The sequence below is a fragment of the Marmota flaviventris genome, chromosome 12 (genome assembly GCF_047511675.1).
Source record: "Marmota flaviventris isolate mMarFla1 chromosome 12, mMarFla1.hap1, whole genome shotgun sequence".
In the NCBI taxonomy this organism is placed as follows: Eukaryota; Metazoa; Chordata; class Mammalia; order Rodentia; family Sciuridae; genus Marmota; species Marmota flaviventris.
In genome coordinates this window covers 36,844,956-36,868,422 of record NC_092509.1, presented here as the reverse complement: position 1 = coordinate 36,868,422, position 23,467 = coordinate 36,844,956, and the positions used below count along the sequence as shown (strand labels likewise).

At 31.7% G+C, this 23,467-nt stretch overlaps 1 protein-coding gene across 2 annotated transcripts in view; it reads right to left on the bottom strand.

Moving 5' to 3' along the window:
- Positions 1 to 542: 542 nt before the first annotated feature.
- Trdmt1 (tRNA aspartic acid methyltransferase 1) overlaps positions 543 to 23,467 on the bottom strand; it is a 42,185-nt gene continuing 19,260 nt past the window's right edge. The window contains exons 2-11 of one of the 2 annotated variants that reach the window (XM_027928656.2): positions 21,053 to 21,162; positions 17,123 to 17,199; positions 14,330 to 14,401; positions 13,651 to 13,716; positions 12,774 to 12,843; positions 11,612 to 11,695; positions 9,991 to 10,334; positions 7,773 to 7,830; positions 6,017 to 6,146; positions 543 to 816 (exon numbers count right to left, since the gene is read on the bottom strand). In XM_027928656.2, coding sequence (XP_027784457.2) covers positions 716 to 816; positions 6,017 to 6,146; positions 7,773 to 7,830; positions 9,991 to 10,334; positions 11,612 to 11,695; positions 12,774 to 12,843; positions 13,651 to 13,716; positions 14,330 to 14,401; positions 17,123 to 17,199; positions 21,053 to 21,162 — 1,112 coding nt within the window. In that variant the 3' untranslated portion in view covers positions 543 to 715. Of the gene's footprint in view, positions 817 to 4,075; positions 4,448 to 6,015; positions 6,147 to 7,772; positions 7,831 to 9,990; positions 10,335 to 11,611; positions 11,696 to 12,773; positions 12,844 to 13,650; positions 13,717 to 14,329; positions 14,402 to 17,122; positions 17,200 to 21,052; positions 21,163 to 23,467 lie in introns of those variants that run through there. The other variant, XM_071599863.1, reaches the window with a different exon arrangement.

Here is a 23,467-nt window from a genome sequence, read left to right as displayed (position 1 = left end):
CTACATTACATTCCTTAGACTGCAGGCAAATTTAACTCACAAGCTGAGAAGGGAGGCAAAAACAAACTCTAATAATAGCAAACTAAAGCGAAGTCCATACTGAGTTTGGCCCTTCGGAGAGAGATGAAAGATAAAGATAATTAGATAATAAACACCTAAGTTTGCTAAGGCCTCCTGATGAAGAAGTAATCATGAATTTAATTTTTCTATTATATTCTTCAGACTGCTGTATAAGTTGATTAATGACAATTTGGTTTCAAATATCATAAGTATCTGTTTACAATAAATTAAGAAACATTTAAAGAATGGGATTTAAGTAAAATATCCAAAAGATGGGAATTAAGTAAAACATCCAATATTTCAAACATGCTAGCATTAGAATCACCATTCTAAGTTTAGGAGTAATAATATTGTAAAGATAATAATAACATATTATATATAACATATAATATACATATTATAAAGATATATATATTACTTTCAAATGAAAATATATTCTCTATAAAGCAAAACTTATAAAATACAGTAATATAAATTTAAGAAAACAAATTTATTTTTGTGAGAAATTCTAAATTTTGAGATGAATTCTAAAATTTTTAAAGAAAGATTAAAATAACTTAGTTAAATGTAATCAACATTACTTCAAAATAGAATTTAAGAATTACAATCTGGGCATGAAAGAATATCATGTTCCTTTTCCAGAGTTATTTCAAAGTTATTTACAAAGGATTTTGATCAGCTTAGCTACTACATGCACATTGAGACTATTTCCAAGTAGACGGTAACACTGTTTCACTGTTATCTTCTCAGGAAATCCTAAAAAAGAGAGATAAAAATTGATCATTTGTAATAGCAATTTCTATAGCTAAAAGGATGCATCCTTTAACAAAGATACAGGGATAATTTCATAACACCATTTCAGTCAACAAGCACATATGATGGTAGTCTCATAAATTGATATCACCTAGTGACACTATAATTGTCTTAGTTTGTGTAAGTACACTATTATGTTTACACAATTATGAAGTTGCCTGAGGATACATTTCTCAGAATGCATCCTCATTGTTCAACAACATATAACTGTAAATCACTAAAGTCTCTGTTAAGTTTTACTGATAAATGAAGAGTCTGGATCCAAAAATATTATGTAGAATTTTATTATACTGTCCACATGATGAGATATTATCATATCCCAGTATATTATATAGCATCAAGTTATGGGTGATGCATACATGCACATATGTACACATAGCTGTTCACAGAAATTGAATTCATAAAAATTCATGTATTAATGAACTTTAGATAAAGTACTGGCTATCATTTTTTTCTAAGTTGTTTCTTTTATCTTGTAACATTTTTATAGAGATAAAATTCACCCTTTTACTGATGAATTTTAGAATTCACCTGTAAAATTTCAGTGGTTTTAGAATAGTTTATTTTTTAAACATCTCTACTAATTCTAGGACATTTTCATTACTTCAAAAAAGAAAACTCATACCTATTAACGGTCTTTTGCTACTTCCCCTTCATGTCCCCCAACCACTAATTTAATTTCTCGATCTATAGATTTTTCTATTCTGAACACTTCACATAAATGGAACCATAAAATATGTTCTTTTGTGTTAAAACATTCTCTTGCTTGGCATAATGTTTTCCAGGTTCATTCACACCGTTGTGTGTTTCAATACTTACTCCTTTTTATGGATGAGGAAAATTTTATTGCCTGAATATACCACATTTTATTTATCCATTCATTCATTGGCAAGACATTTGGGCTACTGTGAATAATGTTATTATGAACATTCATGTATAAATTTTTGTGTGAAAATGTTTTCAGTTCTCTTGTACATATAACTAGTGGTGAAGCTCTTGAGTCATACAAAAATGCTATGTTTAATGTCTGCAGTACTGTGCTTTCTGAAGCAGGAGACACCATTACATTTCCACCAGCAGCCAATGAGAGTTCCAATTTCTTCACATCTTTGCCAATATTAGTACCATCTTTTATTTTAGCCATCCTAATGAGTATGATCTGGTTTGATTTACAATTCCCTAATAATTAAACATATTAAACACCTTTTTCATGTGCTTATTAGCCACTTGTCTATCTTGTTTAAAGAAATGCTTTGCACATTTTTGAGCTGGACTATCTTTTCTTTTTATTGTTAACTTGTAAGTTTCTTTACATATTCTAGCTACAAATTCATCAGTTGTTTTTTCATACATTGTTAACACATACTGATTTTTCTCATGATGGACTTCTATTCACACTCAGGATTCTTGGCATAACAATAAATTAAAGGAAATTTAAATTAGATAATAAAATGAAGGACATAATTAAAAAGCATTAAAAATAGTAAAATTTCATTATATTTGTAAGAATCAGGGGTAAAGTTAGTTATTCTAAAGATGCTTCATTAATTCTTGACATATTAATAGCAATAAAATAAACAGTAATTACTATTAAAAAACCATTATTTGCAATTGATCATGATTATAAATTTCATATCCTAAAGATAATATATCACAGGCAAAGAATGCTAAAGAAAGAAATTAAAGAAAACCTTAGAACATAGAAAAATCTGCCTTTTGGATAGGCAGAATTAATATTATCAAAATGACCATACTACCAAAAGCACTATACAGATTTAATGCAATTCCAATCAAAACCCCAATCACATTCCTCATAGAAATAGAAAAAACATCCCAAAATTGCCAAAAAAAAAAAAGAAAGAAAGAAAGAAGTAGAAAAACCAGTCATGAAATTCATCTGGAAAAATAAGAGACCCAGGATAGCTAAAGCAACCCCTAGCAAGAAGAGTGAAGCAGGTGTCATCACTATACCAGACCTTAAACTATACTACAAAGCTATAGTAACAAAAACAGCATGGTATGGGCACCAAAATAGACTGGTAGACCAATGGCACAGAATAGAGGACACAGAGACAATCCCACATAATTATATTAGACAAAGGCACCAAAAACATACATTGGAGAAAAGATAGCCTCTTCAAAAAATGGTGCTGGGAAAACTGGAAATCTATATGCAACAAAATGAAATTAAACCCCTATCTCTCACCATGAACAAAAGTCAACTCAAAGTGGATCAAGGACCTAGGAATTAAACCAGACACACTGCGCCTAATAGAAAAAAATCGCCATCATGTTGGATTAGGCCCTGACTTCTTTTTAATAAGACTCCTATAATGCAAGAATTAAAATCAAGAATCAATAAATGGGATAGATTCAAACTAAAAAGCTTCTTCTTAACAAAAGAAACAATAAATGAGGTAAATAGAGAGCATACCATACGTTTTGGGTGCAAATTTTTACTCATCTCAAAAACTAGATCAAAGTAGCCAGAGGTACAAGTGTTATCTACAAATAAGCCTTTAGAATATCCCAAGCCTTTAGAATATCTTTTGCCATATTAAGATTACAACAAAGAGGGGAAAAGGTCTGGAAAAAAGTCAAATTCCTAAAAATTGTGTGTGTATGTGTGTATGTATGGGTATGTGTCTGTGTCTCCATGTGTATTTTATGTACAGATGTTAAGTCTAAACTTACAGGAAAAGCTACATAATTGATTAAAAGGTGACCTTTTAAAAACTTAGAAACATTAAAGTAATAATAATCCTTAGAAGAAATGGAAATTAACAAGGTCAAATAGTAGCTTTCATCTAGTTAGAGTCCCTCTCTTCCAAAGTCTGCTACCTCAGGAATGTGTGCTGCCAATCACAAAGAACCAGAACAAAATGTACAGAAGGATCAATGCAAATCTATCACTGCCAGTGGACAAAAAGCTCAAACAGTCACCATTTTTGGACTCAGAGTCAATAAAGTTGGAAACACATGTGAAGGACAGTGTGTCATGGTGCTGCTCAGTGGTAACATAAGGGCAAGCTTCTCTATACAAATATACCACATAAAAGAAGATTCGGCAATTTAAAAGACACTTTTTGCATGAATATTTTATATATATATATATATATATTTTTTTTTAAAGAACTTTGAAAAAAATCTATTTATATACCTAAAATTTTTAAATAGAAAAAATATGAAATAAGGCTACAAAAGTAAATAAATGACTGCCATTTTAAAATAAAAGCAAACAAATTTTATATTGTCCCAGATATTATGTAGGCATTTTAAACACACTAACTCACTTAACTGTCCCAGGAACCCTATGAAATAGGTGCTATAATTACCCTCGTTTTACAAACAAGGAAACTGTAATCTAAGAGAGGGGTTAAAATGAGGCTAGTATTCAAACTCAGTCTGACTCTGGGCTCTGTCTGTATCCCTCACCAAGTTTGAATTTTATCAGAGTGACTACTACACTTCTAGAATAAAAAAAATACTGTAATAAAATGTAGGTATTCATTTTTATTTGATAGTCAATTGCTTGTCTCTCTTTAGTGGTCTGTAAAATATATCTGATTGTTCAAAAAAATAAAAAAATAGTAACTAGAAAAGCAAATTCAAAATTGGAATTCTTCAGTCCAATTCTCAGGTCTTCATTTGTTCTGTGATATTGTTTCACTCACTTTGTGACATAAACTAAGACAAGGAAAGTATGTTTTTCTTAATAACACTCCCCAGGATATTTGGAACTGAATGTATCAGCAAAAATGACTGACTGACTGAATGAATGAATGAATGAATAAATAAATGCAGGTAGTAGAAAATAAACTTGGTTGCTGTGCTCAGACAACTCACTACATTGCCAGTTTGCTCCCAATGTACAAAGAAGTCTATGTTTAAAACATCATCTGCAAATTCATTATGTAGAATCTGAAACATGATTTATTTTACCCATTATTTATTTCAATAATAGTAGTGTTATTAATATTACAATAATATTAGATTTAACAGTTTCACTTTTCTACATTCAAATTTCTACTCAGAGTTGTCAAAAGCACATTTCCTCCTTCTGTAGACCTTGGAAGTTGGTTAGGGAGGTCTATGTTTCTCTCTGCCCATTAGCCAGGTACTGGAACACACCCACTGCCAGGCCTAAAAATGCCATCTGAGAGCACTGGCCCACAATGAGATCAGAAAGGGGTTACCACTGCTTTCAGCAAGCAAGAGTATCCGATCTCTTTACAGCAACAATTCCCAGAGATCCTGGACTGCCAATGGAGTTAGAAATCTGGGTTTCTCACTCTATACCCCCATCTTCACTTTTGTCCTTGAGATGCCCTGGTACAGATCTCCTAATCTTTGTAAAGTCTGGCATCTGTGTTCCTTTCTTTCCTTTGGAAAGTTCTTTCCTAGACTACCTCTCCATCTTCCCTGTTCTCCATTAATTAACCCTTGTAGGGAAGGACAAAGACACACAACAGATGAAAATGTATTGTGGAGGAGAATAAATACAAATAAATTCCCCCAAATCCTCAACTAAACTGCCTGTTAATTTCTTCATTCAAAAAGCTAATCATAGGCATTCTTTCATAAGACCTAGTGTACGGTTTACTAAAATTAAACCTCTGCAGTGAAACTCCATATAATGTACAACCACAAGAATGGGATTCTAATTAGAATAAGTTATAGTCTTTGTATGTATAATATGTCAAAATAAACTCTACTGTCATGTATATTTAAAAAAAAACAATTAAAAAATATGAAAGTTAAGAAAAAACAGACATCCGGAAGCAAGAAGATAAGCTGAAAAGAAGATGCTTTAACAATCATCAGTGGGAGAATAAAAAATTGTTGATTTGTCCATTTTTGCCAATGAACTCTGACCCATTACTAAAATTAAAGGAGAGAGCAAACTGAGTAGGAAGAGAATAGACTGAGAGGCAGATTATTAGGGAAAGGGTAAAGAGGACAGGAAAATGCCCCCAAAGGCACAATCAGGAAAGGAAGTTTCTTGAAACTACCTGTGTGGGCAAGGGCTTACTCATCATTTATTTATATATATATATATATATATATATATATATATATATATAAATAAAAATTCTCTAATGAATTTTGAGAATTTCAATAAATGAAAGATGATCCCACATACCAAACTCTGGAGGAAATCCAAGGAGATTTGCTATTTCTTTAGGAGTAAAATATCGCAGCTTAAGCATTGACAACTTTGTTATCTTTTCTTCTTGTGGCAAATTGCTAAGGGATCTGTAGATACTCTCAATCTGTAAGAAAACATCCAAGATAACTGAAAAAGTAGTGTGGAACCATATTTGTTAAGATTTCCAATAGTGAGACAGCTTTAAGAAGATGGACATAAATGGGAAAGAAAGTAGAATGAATCAGACATAACTTTCCTTTGTTCATACATAAATATATAACCAGTGTAACTACACATCATGTATAATCACAAGAATGGGAAGTTAAACTCCATATATATGTGATATGTCAAAATAAATTCTACTGTCATGTATAACTAAAAAGAACAAATTTAAAAAAAGAAAAAAAGAAGGTGGACATATAGTCTGAACTAATACATGGTAGCAAAATGCATGGGCAAAAAAGTGTCTGTGTAATAAAGTAGATAATTGTCTCAACAATGGCAATCTAAACTGTGAAAAAGAAGAAAAGGCTAACATTGATCAGAATACTTACCAGTATATCTGTCATTTTTGGTATCTTAAAATTAATCATAATATAAATAATCACTGACAATATTACAAAACAGAAATATACTAAAAGATATAAAGGAAACTAGGTCAACCAACAAAGCCAATTTTACAATGTTAACAAGATCATTGAAAATATTTGTTGTTGACCATCAATTTGATCCAATTAAGAAACTTTATTAAAATGGCAAAATATATTAAATGATTTCTCAAATCCAGACTTTCATTTGCATATGACAGTACTTTTATCCTGAGTAAATTTTATTAATAGTTAAGAGTTTGAATCAGCATAAAAGAAGATAATATGGACTTAAAATTATTTAAAAAATATAAAACTTACTACTAGGCATATATTCAACCAGAACACCATGAAGAGTTTACAACTAAAGAATTTAAAAAGTATATTGCTAAAACAGATTTTGTTTTCCTTAAAAGGAAGTTTTATAGTATGTGCTACAAAAGAGGACTCCAATATTAACATGCCTATGGAAATTTTAGAGCATTCACTAGTGTAGGCTAAATTTCAACTTACTATTTATGGCAAAAAAAAGAAATGCAGAATATAAGAAAAACAAAAGTAAGAATAAAAACAAAACCTTCCTTATGCATAAGCACATACACAGCAATAAGACTTATCTTATACCAAAGAAATTATATGAATATATATGTACATAAATGAATAACATATTTATTCCTGGCTGAACATGTAAAGTATTCATTCCCAATTGAACATGTAAAATTGTTTTGACAATCTCAAATTAAGTATTAAATGTAGATTTTTTTTTTTTTTAAATGTGTCTGACAACATTACCCAGGCTGGCCTTGATCAAGATTCTCATTCCTCAGCCTCTCAAGTAGCTGGGATTACAAGCAAGTACTACTAATGATGAGCATAATAATAATATTTTTGTTTCAGTGCTGGGTATTGAACCCAGGGCCTTGTGCATGCTAAGCAAGCACTCTACTACTGAGCTATACCACCAGCTGATGTAACATTATTGAAAGTTTTAAAATATTTCAGTTTTAGGGCTGGGGATGTGGCTCAAGTGGTGGCGTGCTTGCCTGGCATGCAGGAGGCGCTGGGTTCGATCCTCAGCATCACATAAAATAAAGATGTTGTGTCCACCGAAAACTGAAAAATAAATTAAAAAAAAAAATTCAGTTTTAAAACATCCATGGTACCTGCACATCCTCTGCAGTCTGTAACACAGATCCTGTCCCTTCTATGTAGCTTCCATAACTGAAAAATTAACATGAATATTATGCAGTACCTAATGTACTTGTTAATGCTTAATTTCTTATTTCTTGAATGATGTAATCTACATGGTTCTGAAATATCTGGAATGATATCACATTCATTACAGATGATATAATATGCTTTGAAAAATTATAAGGTAAAAAATCACAAGATAACTCTACTTAAAATTTTCAAAACCCAAACATGAAACAGTTTTTTGAGTTGCTTAAACACCATTAAATTATGTATTATTGTCATTTTTTAATTCTCGCATCTATAATGTTCACCACTAGCAACTATGAAGTTTATATTAAAAGACAATTCAATACTGGCATCCTGCCACATTACACCAAATGTTAAATACATGAAAATAAATTGTGGCCATTTTTTTTAAATGCCTGAACCATTTATCCTTTCATGATGTCCAAGCCCTGCTTTCTAATACCATATAAATACAGTCCCTCTAAGCCTGGGTTTGCCCTTCATTTAACCCAGTATGTCTTTACAATCATTTTCATATAACAATTAGAACATAACCATTAAGCTCTAAAACAAAAAGAAAAAAATTACAAAAAATAAAAAGAATTAGAACATCAAGTAAAAAACATAAAAAGTATAAAATTCTTCAGAAATGAAAGGTATTTGTATTATTTCTTTCTCTAATACCATTATCAAGCTAGCTGTTCAACATATTAACATTATTTTTTGCAAAGAGAAAATTTTAATATATAAATTGAAAAAAAATCACACAAAGGAAAAATAATTTTTTGAAATTGTTTTTTCACATATACTGTGCATATAAATTTGTATTTACATATATTATCTATAATAAAAAAGACATTAAAGTTTCTTTTATACCATCTCAAGAATTTCAAGGTTGCTTTTTATCACAGAATTGATAAGTCTTACTTTATGAGAGTCCTAAACAGAACCTATTGGACTTGGTAATAGACAACAGCTGAGTGAAGTCTTTTAAGGTACTGTAAAGTAATAAACCCTTTCCCCTAAAAGTACAAGGGCAGAGTATGATAAAGTTAGAATAAGTTTGCCAGGATTGTACCAGGGGCACAGTGTCTTATACAACGTATCTAGTGAGAAGGTAAGAAGAAAATGCTTGAATTGTCAAATCATACAACTACCTGTCAAATGAGGCTGAGTGGTAGGGATCTTTGGCAAAAAATTTCTGAAAAGGCCTAATGTTCTTTCTAGGTTTAAAAACATTGATGAAAAATGTTTTAAACATTCAAAAGAAGCCCCCTAAATGTTAGTCAGTAACTAATGAGTAAAACAAATAATGATATACCCATACCAGGAAAATAAAAAAGACTTTTATGCACTGATGTGAAATAATATCCAATTTATACTGGGCAGTGAAAAAAAGGCATATAATAATGTACTTAAACACATCCTTACAAATAATACCTCAGAAAGGTTACACAGTACATTGATATATTGGTTTGCTTGCAAGAAGGGATACTGAATGGCCAAGAAATAGAAGTAGAAGGGAATCTTAAACAATCTTAGTACCTTGAGAGCCAGGGCTCTGAATCAGTGGTAGAGCATTTGCGTCACATGCTCAAAGACCCTGGGTTCAATTCCCAGCACCGCAAAAAAACAAAAACAAACAAAAAAATTTAGTGACTTTCGAATTTTGAACCATGGAAATATACTACTCCCTCAAAAAACTGAGTAAAATTTAAATTAAAAATTAATTGAATGTGCTTCAGCTGACTCAATTTTATTTATTTAGATTAAAATATAACTTCTTCTTATACAATGATCACAGAGTGGACATAACTCTTAGAAGTTTGACGTGTCATAGAAAGAAAGGTGCTAAAACACTGGAAATTGATGAGCTACAAAAACCATGTTTACACCCTGAGTATTTAAGCTCCTATGAAGGTCATGAAACAAATGGCTTTGTCTCTTCTGAACACTTTTGTGGGTGGTGTACATAATGTTCTGCCAGAAGGAATTTTCACTTGTGTTCTACTGGAACATGAAGCAGGCAATTAGGGGCAAAAATAACAACAATACAAGTAATAATGCTATCAGAAACATTTTATAAAATTCTCCTTGTTTTGAGAAGAACTAAAGGAAATAACAGCTATAAAAACCTGGTTATTTTGAATATAACATGAATAAGGTCTCTTTCAAACTTACCCTTTGGTAAAGCACGTGGACCTTCTGCAAGTGGGCTTAACAATATCTAATAAAAGAGCATATCGCAGCAAAGACTTCGGTGGTAAAATGTACTTATTGGTGTCAATATCATCTTCAAGAAAATCTTTTAACATTTGCACAGAGAGATTACTGTCCTGTTGATGTTTTCTTTTAATTTCTTCTACAGTTTCAAGCTTAAAAAGAATGGCATCTTTTCCAGAACATTCCATACTGCTATCAAAGCAAATATTGGGTTCTGTTTCCTTTATTTTAATTTTATTTTCTGCATCCACTGCACATTTTTGTGGATACTCATAGTCAGTTTTGGGAAACTCCATCAGTACCTGGCATTAAGTAAAAAAAAAAAATAGAAACTGTCAAAAGACTTATTAAAAATAAAAGACAAATTAGTAATGTTCAGTAAACATTATGTAAATACCTCTTTAATGTTTATGGTGTTGTTATTAGAAAGGAACTGTGGCTATCTTGTGTTTGTACCAGTTATTTCAAGTTATTAATCATATAGCTATAGTGTCATCAGGCTACAGATGATTTATTTCATGGAATTACTGTTTTCTGTATTTATTAACAAAACATTCAACAAAGTAATAGGAAGTATATTAAATATGGGTACAGTATAATATTTGAAAAAGTTTAGAAAGCAACATTACATTTCAAAAAATATATATTTTCCATATTCTTTATTTAAAAGGAAAAACTAGAACACAATCATAATCTAAAAGAAAACTAGTGATTAAAAAAATGCTTTTCACCATGAAAGGTTATTTCTACTTGAGTCCCACAAGAAAAACCTGTTTCTTCAAAACTCATAACCATGTATAAAGTCCCATTTTATAAAAGAAAAATCACTCCAGGCATTTTCAAGGATTAAGTCTTTGATAATGTACTTCACACTTTGTTTTTGGAACTGTCCACTATAGAAAGGGAAATATATTAGTAGTATGTCTCAAAGAAAAGAAATAACAAAACTGATTCCCTATTAGTAGGATTTGGCATTTTAATACTTAATAGTGATGGTTACAGAGAGCCAATTGAACCACTGAAACTGTTATCCACCCCCATTTTTTAATCAAAGTACATAAAATTGGCCCCATAATTAGAGTCCTATCTACAGCAATTAAGCATTTTATTCTAGCTTGTACTAATTAATACATTATTTTAATTAACTAAGTGAAATAGTACTAGTTTTAAAGAAAATGCAACCATTGTGTTAAAAATTTTTAAGACAGTATATTATATTTTATCAAAAGTAACCAATCTTCATTTGGGGAGAGAAAACGATAAATGCAAATAGTCAATGGTCAGAAGAAAAACTGTAGGCAGAGATGGGGGAATAACAACACCAAGGGTAATTTTTTTCTTTTCACTTTTTTTCCCCCTAATGAAAAAAGAAAATTGAGTGCTTCATTTTGATTTTGTTTAGTTTAAACCAATAAAACTGACATTCAGAGAGGACAAAGATCTTGGAGATGGACATAGGGTATGGTCTATACGTATATACACATTCTATAGGACAGATATAAATCCACACAAAGTAGTTCTTGAAAATAAGTTAGCAGACTGGGATATATTTATAACAAATGAACCATAATAACAATACCTGACCAGGGGCTTGAAAAGGTAATGGCTCTGACTGAAGCTTTGCAATAAGGAAATATCTTAGCCTTGAATTTGGAATACGAAGCTGCAAACAAAGCAGAGCAATTAATTACTATACAAAAAGAAATCTGTACTAACTTTAGCACCTAGTAAAACAACTCATACAGGTATACATCTAGCTTCTGCTAACGCAAACTATGTTACTGATTTCTGGAAAACTTCTTTGTAACAAATTTGAAACCTGTTAAATTCTAGTAATTTCTAAACCTGAACTGCTATTCTGTATCTTTACTAAAATGAAATAATGAGTCTGGTAAGTCATTATTTCTATGAATAATTTTTATTTTATACTTTCTAAGTAAGAAGAAATAGATATTTTTTACACTTATTATTGCTAATTCAGTAATCACTTAAAATAAAATCAAATATAGCTATTCTTGGCTATTACTTTATTAATAAAGGAAGATTCATTATTTTAGAAGATAAAAGGGAAAACTAGGAAATAAATTTAGAGATTAAATATATGACCAATCTCTACAGCTTGTTTACCTAATTTTTTAAGTGGGTTTTCTTTTCATTTCTGGACAAAGAACTATATAATACAGAAAAGATTATGAAAAACAAAACAAAAAAATGTCAAACAACAGTGATACCTGCAAAATCAAAATTTGACAAATAGCTTATCTTACAACCAGTTACCTTAATTTCTTAACCATGAATGTTTGTGACTGAATGCTATGTCATAAAAAGCATAATTGGAAAATTATCATATGGTTCATTTCCTTTTCTATTTTGGATTACTTTCAGGCATTATCTAGATAACACACCTAGTTTGTAAATGCCACATTTATATATTTCCAAAATGTGCTATCCTTTATTTTTCAAAAGAATAATACATTGCTTCAGTGATAGAACATTTACCTAGCATGTACAAGGTCCTGGGTTCAATTCCCAGTGCAGGAAAAATAAAATAAAAACATATTCTCCAATACATATCTATATGTATGTACTACAGTGTTTAGAAAGCAAGATCCCTGTCTGACATAATTTCAGAATTTGCATAAAATATTATAAAGCTATTCTGTTTATTGAATAAAATTTACATTGGGGTAAAAAGCCTTTAAATTATAATTTATATAATGGATTATAATTGTTGTACCTACAGAGGTTGGAGACAACAGAAATTCTTGGTACTGAAAGCCACAATTTTCTATTGTTTTTATCAACATGTCTCTGAAAAGAGAAAAGAAAGAGTAGAATTTTCACCCTTTTCTTGCAAGTGGGGTTCTTATATAAAATAGTGTATAGAAAGCTTCATTGTAAGTGAAAATTGTAACTGCACTCAAGCTGTTTAGAAAGATAATTATCTTAATTTCAGTTCCAGTATCTGAAAATTTATATTTTAATAAAAAGACACAGATAATTCTCTTATAAGTAAAAGATGCCAGATAATGTATCTAAATTGATGAAAAGTTTGAATTGCTAATCTATTGATGATGGATTTTCCATGGGTACTAAAACTATATCTTCCTGGTAGCAGATCAGATGAGAACACTGGTATGATGGACAGCAGGTGAATCAAGGACTCGGACGGATGACTTCTGCCCACCTGGGCTACCATCTGACAAAATCCTGATGCAAGGCTTCTTCTAATGTCTAACTGTAGAGCAGGAAATGCCCATCAACAGGACTAGTTCTTGATAAAAAACATTTCTGTTTCAAAATCAACAGTCACCAATATAAATGACTAATATTGAGAAAAATCATTCCCATGAAATTCAATGCTCATTCTGGAAAAATTCAAACATATCAAAATGGAGGACAATCAGTAGAACAAAACTTTGTAAGTCTCTAGCACAGCCTTCTAGAAAATCCTCTGTAATACCTTTTATATTATTAGTCACAAGCAATACTAATAAATAAAATATTTAGTACATATAAAATGCCAGATTGTATGTGTTTATCTTTGAGTTCTTTATTTCACAATAGTTCCTACTATAAAATACACCAAGATGTAGAAAAGACGAATACATTTTTTACCTGGTAGAAGATACTTCAAAACCTTTAACATTTTCTAAAAGAATATACTTTGGTAATTTTTGTAATCTAAAAAAAAGAAAACAAATGGAATATTAAATATTTAACTACTAAGAATTAAAAAGTAAAGAAAATCATTATTTGTGGGAACTATAAGGTTAAATAATTTTCTGAACTTTTTATAAAAATGTATATGATGGAAACAACTCAATTTTTTTTTGTTTTTCTCCATAAACATGGCATGCTTGATAAAGTTTACACTTTAAATGTTAATTTCCACTGAAGCTCATCTCAAAATATGGGTTTGTGCAAAGCCTTTGCATTATACAATTCAAAGGACTGCCACTCACATGGCATGAGAATGTCTAGGGTTAACACAAATTTCTAGGCCACGGGCAACAGTATTCACTAACAAAAGCATCATTTGCATTACCATTATGAACAGAGGCAATAGAATTAGCTAGTTAAGTTATAACTCCCTGTCACTCACTGTCATGGCAAGTGTGAAATCATAAAACATTTGTAGTTATTCTATTAGTCATGGCATAAGACAATAAATGGTATGCATAGTATCTAAAGGGAATATTTATAAACTACTAATTTCTACGAAATGAAACCCACATTCTTCTAGACCCATAGTCTTCAGTATAAGATAAATTTGGACAAGAATGTAAGTTTTTACCTTGGGAGAATATCTAGAATGTATAAGAAGCTATTTGTCCTTGGATCAATCATATCACCCTGTAAGCCAATTCTAAAGGAACAAAGAAAACAAAAAAAAATTATGAAGAATTTTATATAAAGATATCAAATCACTTCTAAAAGGTCAAAACTGAGAATTAAAGCTGGTCCTCTCACAGACAAAAAATGATCATTTCTGTTGCTATCATAAACAAAATGCATTTATTCATTTAATTTAATTAAAAAGAAAAAAGCCTTATAGATCTAATAAACAAATCTAAAATTTATTTTTACAAAGCAATATGTCAAAGTAATTCACACAAAGCAAAGAATAATAATAATAAGTCAATGAGTAATAAAACCAATTATTCTCTTAAAATCACTTTGTTTAGGAAAAATACACATATACAATTGCTGGTGACATCTTGCTCAGTTCCAAAGGAGACAATAAGAATTCAGATAAGCTGTTTGGGTAGGGTGGTAACTTGGAGTTGATGGCACAGTGATAATCATCATTTAAGCAGATTAAATAATAAGATGACTAGACAATCTTGTCCAATGTAAATACAGACTTAAGCTGAAAACTATTCTATAAGCAGGAGTTGCAACATGGTTAAACCAACTAGGGTCAGGACGGGTTATATCAACAGGCATTATCTGGGCTAGCAATTACACTTCATAAAATTCAAAATATGATCAAGGGTCAAGTAGAAAGGAAGACTTGGATTGGGCCTGCAAATTAGGAATAGAGGATCAGGGTTTAAAACCTTGCTACTTATTAGCCTCTTAGTATTAGATAAGTTACTTGACATCACTTAGTTTGTTCATTCCTGAGAGGAGGGCCAAAACCATCAGTGGACTGAAGATTTGCAAAGGGATTAGAGTGGATTTGAACAGATTTCTCAGAAATGTTTGTTTCTTCACATTCTGTCCCTTTCCTCTGTGTTCCAAATGATAACTACAGAATCAGTTACTGCTGCCCTCAGCAGCCAGAGCTGAGCTAATGCAGTCATGGTATGTGGGGTAGCAGGAAAGATACTGGGGGCCCACTGCAGTAATACACGAATGCTTCATTGTGCTGGGGCTGCATTCTGTTCTGTATATCCTACCTAATTCATATATACCTAGAACCACCTTTATATGGAATATCTTCTGCCTTCTCAGGTAAACTCCTCATTGTCTTTCAGATACAGCTCAGACATCACCTCTGTAATAATGTCTAGTATACAAAAATGTTACCTAGTACACAATGAGCCATTTTATGCTCTAGGCTTACTCTCTCAGGGCTTCCAATATTTTTTTAGTATATGATTTACATCACATTATAAGATGATTATTTGCCAGTAATTCACATTAAACTATAAGCTCCCTAAGGACAGGAACTCCAGCATCAAAAACAATGTATGGCATTTAGGTACACAATAAATCCTTGGGGAATTAGTTTCCTAGTGAGCTACTAAAATATAAGAATATTCATTTGAGTCCGAATATTTACTGGATGTTCTTCCACTTAAAAAGTAAACATATTAAAACAGGAATGTATAAAACGATTAATAAATCCCGACTCTGATATTCACTAATTTTGTTGTTGTAGGAAAGTGACTTAACCTTTCTATAGCTCAGTTTCTCACTTATAAAATGTAACAATAATGCCTATCCCATAAGCTTATTAAATGATATGCTCTATGTAATGCACTTAGGTGATTATTACTATTTAAAATAACTTAAATTACTAGTATTAAAAATATTTAAGCAAAGATGAATTAGTCAAGATTTCATTTGAGGACTGTGGTTGTAACTTGGTGGTAGAGCACTTGCCTATCATATGCAAAATCCTGAATTCAATCCCCAGCATGCAAAAAAAGGGGGAAAAATATTTCATTTATACTATAATTCCTTGAAACATATAATCAAATAAATATTATTTAATTCCTTAATGAAATTATAATGTAGCTGTGAAAAATTCACAATATTAAATGCAGATATCAATTTTAAGAAATATAAAATACACAAATGCATGCTAGACTAGCTTTTGAATTTTACATTAAGTAATTATGACTTGACTGTATATTATGATAATTCACTTTCATTAACCAGTATTAGAAAGATATTCTGAATGCTCAATAGTTTAAATAAGTTAAGATTGTTTGGGCCATGTTATGGTTTGGATATAAGGTATCCCCCAAAAGTTCCTGTATTAGTGCAGGGACATTCAGAGATAAAATTATTATGAGAATTGTCACCTCATCAATACAACCTATTTTGAGTAGATTAACTGGGTGTCAAATGGGGTGGCTGGAGGAGGTGTGTCACTGGGGCTATATGTCTTGGAAGGGTACATCTTCCCTGCAGCCTCTTCCCCTTTCTCTGCTTCCTGGCCACTATGTTCTGAGCTGCCACATTCTTTTGCCATGATGCTCTGCCTTACCTCAGGCCCAAAGCAATGAGTTGGCCAACCATGAACTGAACCTCTGAAACTATGAGCCCCAAATAAACTTCTCCTACTCCATGTTGTTCTTGTGGAAAATTTTGGTAACAGTGACAGAATGCTCACTAACATGGGCCAGAAATAAATGTTGCAGGTTAGGCAGATATAAAGCAGTCATGCATATCTACTGTTGATAAAAGCATTTTGATCATCTGACTGTAATAGTCATTTACTTTATGATTAATGCTGAATTATAAATATGAATAGATGAAATAAATTATTTATAAAAAATTTCAAAGCTATGAAATACAGCTGACGGTCTTCCGGAACAGAGAAATTATACAGACTACTATGCATTATACATACCTTGTGAATGGCTGACATGGTGGGCTCATTAAAATCATATTGAAAGATAATTTGTCAAACTCTTCCAGTGTAATGCCCTAAGGAATGCACATTTAGCAAAAAAAAAAAAAACCAAACAAAAAAAAAAATCAGAAAAACACAGAATGAGGAAGAATGAAAAATGCTAACCAATTCTGACTAAATATATCAAAAATCATAACCGTTTATATAACATAATACTTTTCAAATCAACTCCAGTAAAACTAACTTCCCAAAGCAATCTTATGAGGAAGTAAGGTAGTAAACTAAAGCTGTGAGAAATTAGGTGACCTCTCACAAGGTCCTGAGACATCCAAGACAGAGGTGGAAAAAAAATTTACTTCATCTTAAGTACCTGTTTCCTCTGTGATGTCTCATGTATAACACTGATTTGTTTTCTGAGTTAAACATGGAGAACTTTATTTTACAATTAATGATGATCACTAGCATAGAATCTAAGAAGTTTTTAGGTACCTATCTATCAGTAATAGTTTTTAATTAGCTAATGTGAAAGATACACTGATCAGTGTCCATCCCTAACATGGAAGCCTCTGTTAATATACCACCATATATAAAATGGGCTCATTTTCAGAATCTACAATTATTTCATTGTTTTGCAGCTGTGTGCAGTCAAAACATTTCAAAAGATTATAGATAAGAGTAATTAGAATGATCCTAAATTTGCTCATTTTTTATATATCAGAAGATAAAGAAGCACAAGTCAAGTGTTCGCCAACTCTCATTAAATACTCTTCATATACATCTTTATAAATTTAAAGAGATCAGCCCAGAACCATAACCTTCCTAATTATAACTCACTTCTGAGAAGTTCAAGTACATGGATGAAGCAGGATAATCTTTACACTGAGTTCTTTGAAGAGTTAACTTGGGAATTGTCAGCTGTCTCCATTGTATTCAAGGTCAATAACACATATAGAAGGCAATAAGTGACATGTATCTTGAGGCAGTACTCATTTTTTCCCCTAATTTTATTAGGAGAAATTTAAAACATTTAGAAAAAGAAAATGAATTCTGTCAAATGTTTTCTGATAGTTTTTTTCTTTCCAATTATTACTATGCTGAATAATATTAATAGAATTCCTAATTTTAACCTACCACATTCCCAAAACATAATCCCCTTTGGTCATGTTATATTATTCCTTTAATGAGCTTCTGATCTTTTTGTTCATATTTTATTTAGGACTAAGTTAATATTCATAAGACAATGGTTTTCTTATTTTGCAGCATATCATACTGATTCAATAAAAATTTATTGAGGAGTATTTGTTATCATGTCCTGCCCTACCAACTCTGATGCTATTTTACCCACATATACTCACAACAATTAAACCTTTCTTGAGGATTGTACCAAATATAATTATAAAGTAACTTTCTAAGACTCTAAAATGTTTTTGGCCTTGAAATCCATCTTATCTAATACTAATTTTGAAACACCTTTTATCTTTTATTATCATTTTTCTGTTATGTCTTTGTTCATTTTTTAGATACAATATTTGTTCATATCACAAAGATATAGGGTCGATCAACAGAGTAGGAGGAGGAGAGCAAGGGGGAGGGTGAGAGTTGGAAAGAAGGGAAAGGGGAAGAAATATGGAATGAATTTAACAATATAATGTTACATACACATATAAACATACCAAAAAGAATTTCACTTTATTATGTGTAGAAAATACTAATCAAAAATAAATAAATAAATGAATGAAAGGAAGATCAATATAGGAGAGGAGAAAGAATAAAGGGAGGGAGGAGGGGCGGGAAAGTGAGAAGAAAGGGAATTGAAATCAAATTCCTTGCATGTTTTATTTTGTCAAACTTAACCAAAATATTAAGTATAATTATAAAGGTCTAATAAAAAGCAATGTTCATAAATTAGTTCATCAATATTTCTAGTACCTATTATATGCCAGGCATTGTGCTAGGTCTAGGAATACAACAATGAACACAGCAGACGAGGCTTCTGCTTAAATAAACTTTGGACACGATTGACTAGTAATTTCCCACTTGCTGTCTAGACAACTTATTGATTTTAGTTTTATCACCAGTTATAATTTAGACTGAGGCATTCTATCCTTGGGTAAAAACCTATGTGTGCTCTTTCAGGCCTAACCATAGGCAATTAATTACAAAGGCTTTCCTAGGCAGCCTCCCAGGGAAGACCTGCTTTCCTCACCCCAGAGCTGGCACAGTCAATATTGCATGGCAGTTTCTCAAAGGAGTCACAGTTCTGATCTCTGATAGTTCAGAGCCCTCCTGAACTATCATGCTCTTCACACCTTGCATTCCTAATTCCAGAACTTCCATTTCTAATTCTCTTTGATTGAGACCTTGGGTAGAAATGCCCTACCAAAGAACTCCTTCCAGGGAAAGGGAAAGGAAAAGGAAACCTTGAAGACAGTTCTCCCCAAATTCAGGGCTCAGCACTTTTCCACTCCTCACACTCCTCACTCACTCTCCCCTTAATGCAGGGGCTTCTCATCATTGAGATGGCCTGACATTTACACTGACCCACAGGGACACAGGGAATACAGGGAATAGGCATTTTCTCTAGTTTTGGAGTCTCACTCACACCATAATGTTAAGGAGGCAAAGGCTCAGCTTTCTCTTTCTCAGCTCTGCTGAGTTCCTGACAAAAACATTAAATAATGTCTTAAAATATTGATAGCTTCATTTATCTGCTATAAACATATTTGTTGAGTCTTAGTGCCCCTTCTCACTCCAATTACAGACATTATCATCACGACACTGCAAAGCTTTACAACATTCTTATCCTTTTTCTAATCATCATTTCTTTCTAATGTGGTGGCTTCATGCTTGGATTATCTATTTTGATTCAGCTCTTGCTTAGCTAGAGTAAGTAATAAATCTGTGAATTCTTGGATGTTTTATTTTATAAATTTTTCATCTGCTTCTATAAAATATTTTTGTTCCATTTAATTTACTATCTTCATCAGAAGCACTGATTATATTTATCATGGATCATTTTTGTCTTCAGTAGGTATCATTTACTTTTCAACATTCTGATCTGTCTTCATTTTATTTTGCTTTATTTTTCTCAAGCTCCATTCTTTAAGAGTCTATTTAGAGTATGGTCTACTTTGCTTTTTGCTACTCTGGCAAGACTTTCATTTCTATAATGGTTTTATTTTGCTCCTCTTTCTTTCCAGACCTTTTATACTTTTCAAACCTTATCATTGCTCTTTGCATATATTTATCTGATATCTTAAGATAGGTTTTATTTAGTGATTGAAGATCATGGAGACTTGTTTGAAATTTTCTTCTGCTTCTTGCCATCATTTTCCTATTGCATATTCTGCTTGTTTGTTTACATATCTTATTTCCTTTAAAAATTACTAAGTATAGCCTCAAATTGGTTCCTTTCCAATTATTATTCATTTTTTTTTATTAGAGGCCACTTGAATGCAGGAATTTGCTAAAAGATGGGGAGAAGCAGTGGCAGCTTCCATTCAGGTACTTGCTGCCATAGTGTTGTTGGTAAAAAGCCGCTGGACCATTTAACCTTAGAGCAGGCCTCTGTCCCTTATCCACACTCTCACCTTCAGGGTGAGCAGGATGAATACACAGGTTTCAATGGAGCTTTCAGCCTAGTGACTTGGGGTTTTCATGTCTCCTCTCTTGACCAAACATTATGGGGTATATTTTTCTCACTTGCCATTTGTTTCCTTGTTGATTACACATAAGATACACAGTGGTTTGCATGAAATTTTGTGATTTATCATCTGACAGAATATAATATAGTAATTTCTTTCTCGTAATTTCTTTTAAATTTAGATGACTTACCTTCCAATTAAGCTACCAGAAACCAATATTTGACAGTATTTTTAAGCATGTTTTCCTTGCTATAAACATAATGAAATAAGAATAATAACTCACTTCAATTGTCTTTGCCAGTAACTGTGTGTGAGGAAAATTATACTTGTATACTTCATTAGCAACTGTATTTACATCAACGGCAGCCACCACTTGTGCAGGTATACAACTTTCTGTAACGATAAATGGAATATCTTAAAAGAAAAGATCTTAATCTCATTTGCTCATCAGAGAAAAGTCAAAACAGCCGAATTTAGTATAGTATATTTCCTTACTTACTCAATTAGTTAGCCAGATTTCAGACCTCAATGGAAAACTAGGAAAGGAGGAACCAGGCATGAAGTAGAATATTTGAGTATGTACTCTGATTCATCTCTGTAACAGCATTCCAATGCTAAAAATAAGATTCAAATTTTAGTCATTACCTCATATTTACTTTCTCTGTCATTAAGATATATGATTATGAGTCAAATAGGAAGTCTTCCTATGTTAAAACAGATCAAAAAAGAAAAGTATAGAATATTCTAAAAGTCACAATATTTGGAACTTTATATAAATAAATTACCATGTGTTCTTCACCTTTTCACATTAAAACAAAGCTGCTTCATAATACTACTGAAAATGCTTTTAGGTGTTTCTAATAGCTTGGAATATAATTTACATACTACAAAATTTACCTGCTTGAAGTTCTGAGAAGTTTTTACAAGTGAACAATTAATTGGTGTCCAAATGTAAAAGATTCACAGACAAAAACTCATGAAAGACCAGGACAGAATATAAGAACAAGGGACGCAATTAAAAGGCATGTTTTCACTGTCCATCTGTCTTCTGCTGAAGAAAAGCATTTTCAAAATGATTTCGGATACAGAGAATTTTAACATATTCTTTAATGACAGTCAAAATTTGAACTGTGTAATTGTAGCTGCTGCTATATTTTGAAATTATGATCCTTAGCCCTAAAATATGTATAAACCCAATTATGTGCAGATCCTGTCCCAAAACAGGACAAAATGTGAAGAGTTTTAAAAATAAAAGTACTTGAGACAACAAAATCATCACAGAGAACATAACATTATTATAATAACAGATCCAAATAGTTATTTCTTTAATAACCATTTTCTGATAAATGGTTAGCTTAGTTTAGCCCAAACATTAAAAAGTGGAAAAAAATTAAGGTCTAAGGAGCTACCTCACACTGAGGCCTAAAAGAGATGAGGCCATAGAGAAAAACAGGTGGGGTGGGGCATAAATGTCTCCAAATAAGTATTTACCAAGCACCTTCTAGGCTTAAGTCACTTAGGTAGGTATAAAATTCAGCTAGGTATCCTGCTGAAAAGTCTCTGTGCCTTATTTATAGGTCTCTGTGCCTTATTTATAGGTCACTGGAAACTTTGAGGTCTAGTTTATACCATAGGCAGCTGCCTCCAATTGAATTTAAATTCAATAACTAGTTTTCTACCTTAGTTCAAGTTAGTGTTATACATTCTATCTTTTTTAAAGGCATCAGAGAGATCTTAAAACATAAATAAGACTTCTGAACAAAAACATATTAGTATCCAAGAATTAATTTGTAAAATCACAAAATTGTTGTAATTCAGGTCAAGAAATAAGTTACTAATCACTGTAAGAGAGCACAGAATTAAGTGAACTTATTGTAGTTTTTTATTGTTTTGCTAACTAAGATTCATTATGATGTAGTCTGCTTGCATTTCCACAATATATGCAACAAACAGTGATTGCCTAGAGTTGGTTAACATGACTTTCATCTTTTCAGAGACTGAAAATCCAGAGTGTTGTGCTGAATCTATACCATACTCAATAATCAATTTTATGTTCTTGTATTATGTGCCTGGAGGTCATAAAACCTGACAAAAAGCAACTGCCAAATGAATGTTTCATATGGAGTTCCAAAAACTGATGAGCTAAAAATTCTTTCTCAGGAAAGAATGGATTTTTAAAGCCAATAAGCAAGTATACTTTTTCAGTGAATTGATGCACAGATTTTAGACTGTTATAAAATTAGAATCTACTGCATAAGCTAAAAAGTCATTTCCATTAGAAAAAAATGAATATAAGGTTAAGTATTCCTTATTCTACATGTGTGGAACCAAAAATGTTCTGGATTTCAGAATATTTGCATGTGCTTAATAAAACAGCTTGGGGATAATAAGCAAGTCTAAACACAAATGTTTCACTTATGTTTCATATACACCTCATACACAAATTTCATACAGAACGTTTAGTGCATCTGCATTTTGACTGTACAATCACATAAGGTCAGGTGTGGGATTTTCCACTTGTGGTGATATGTTGGTAGTTAAAAAGTTTTGGATTTTGGAGCACTGTGGATTTTGGATTAGAGATGCTCATCCTATAGTACTCAGACATCACTGACATTAATTCAACTTGCCCTTCAGAACAGAACTGTTTTGGAGTATGGGTGTGTTTCTAAGACAAAAATTAAACTTATAAAAACAG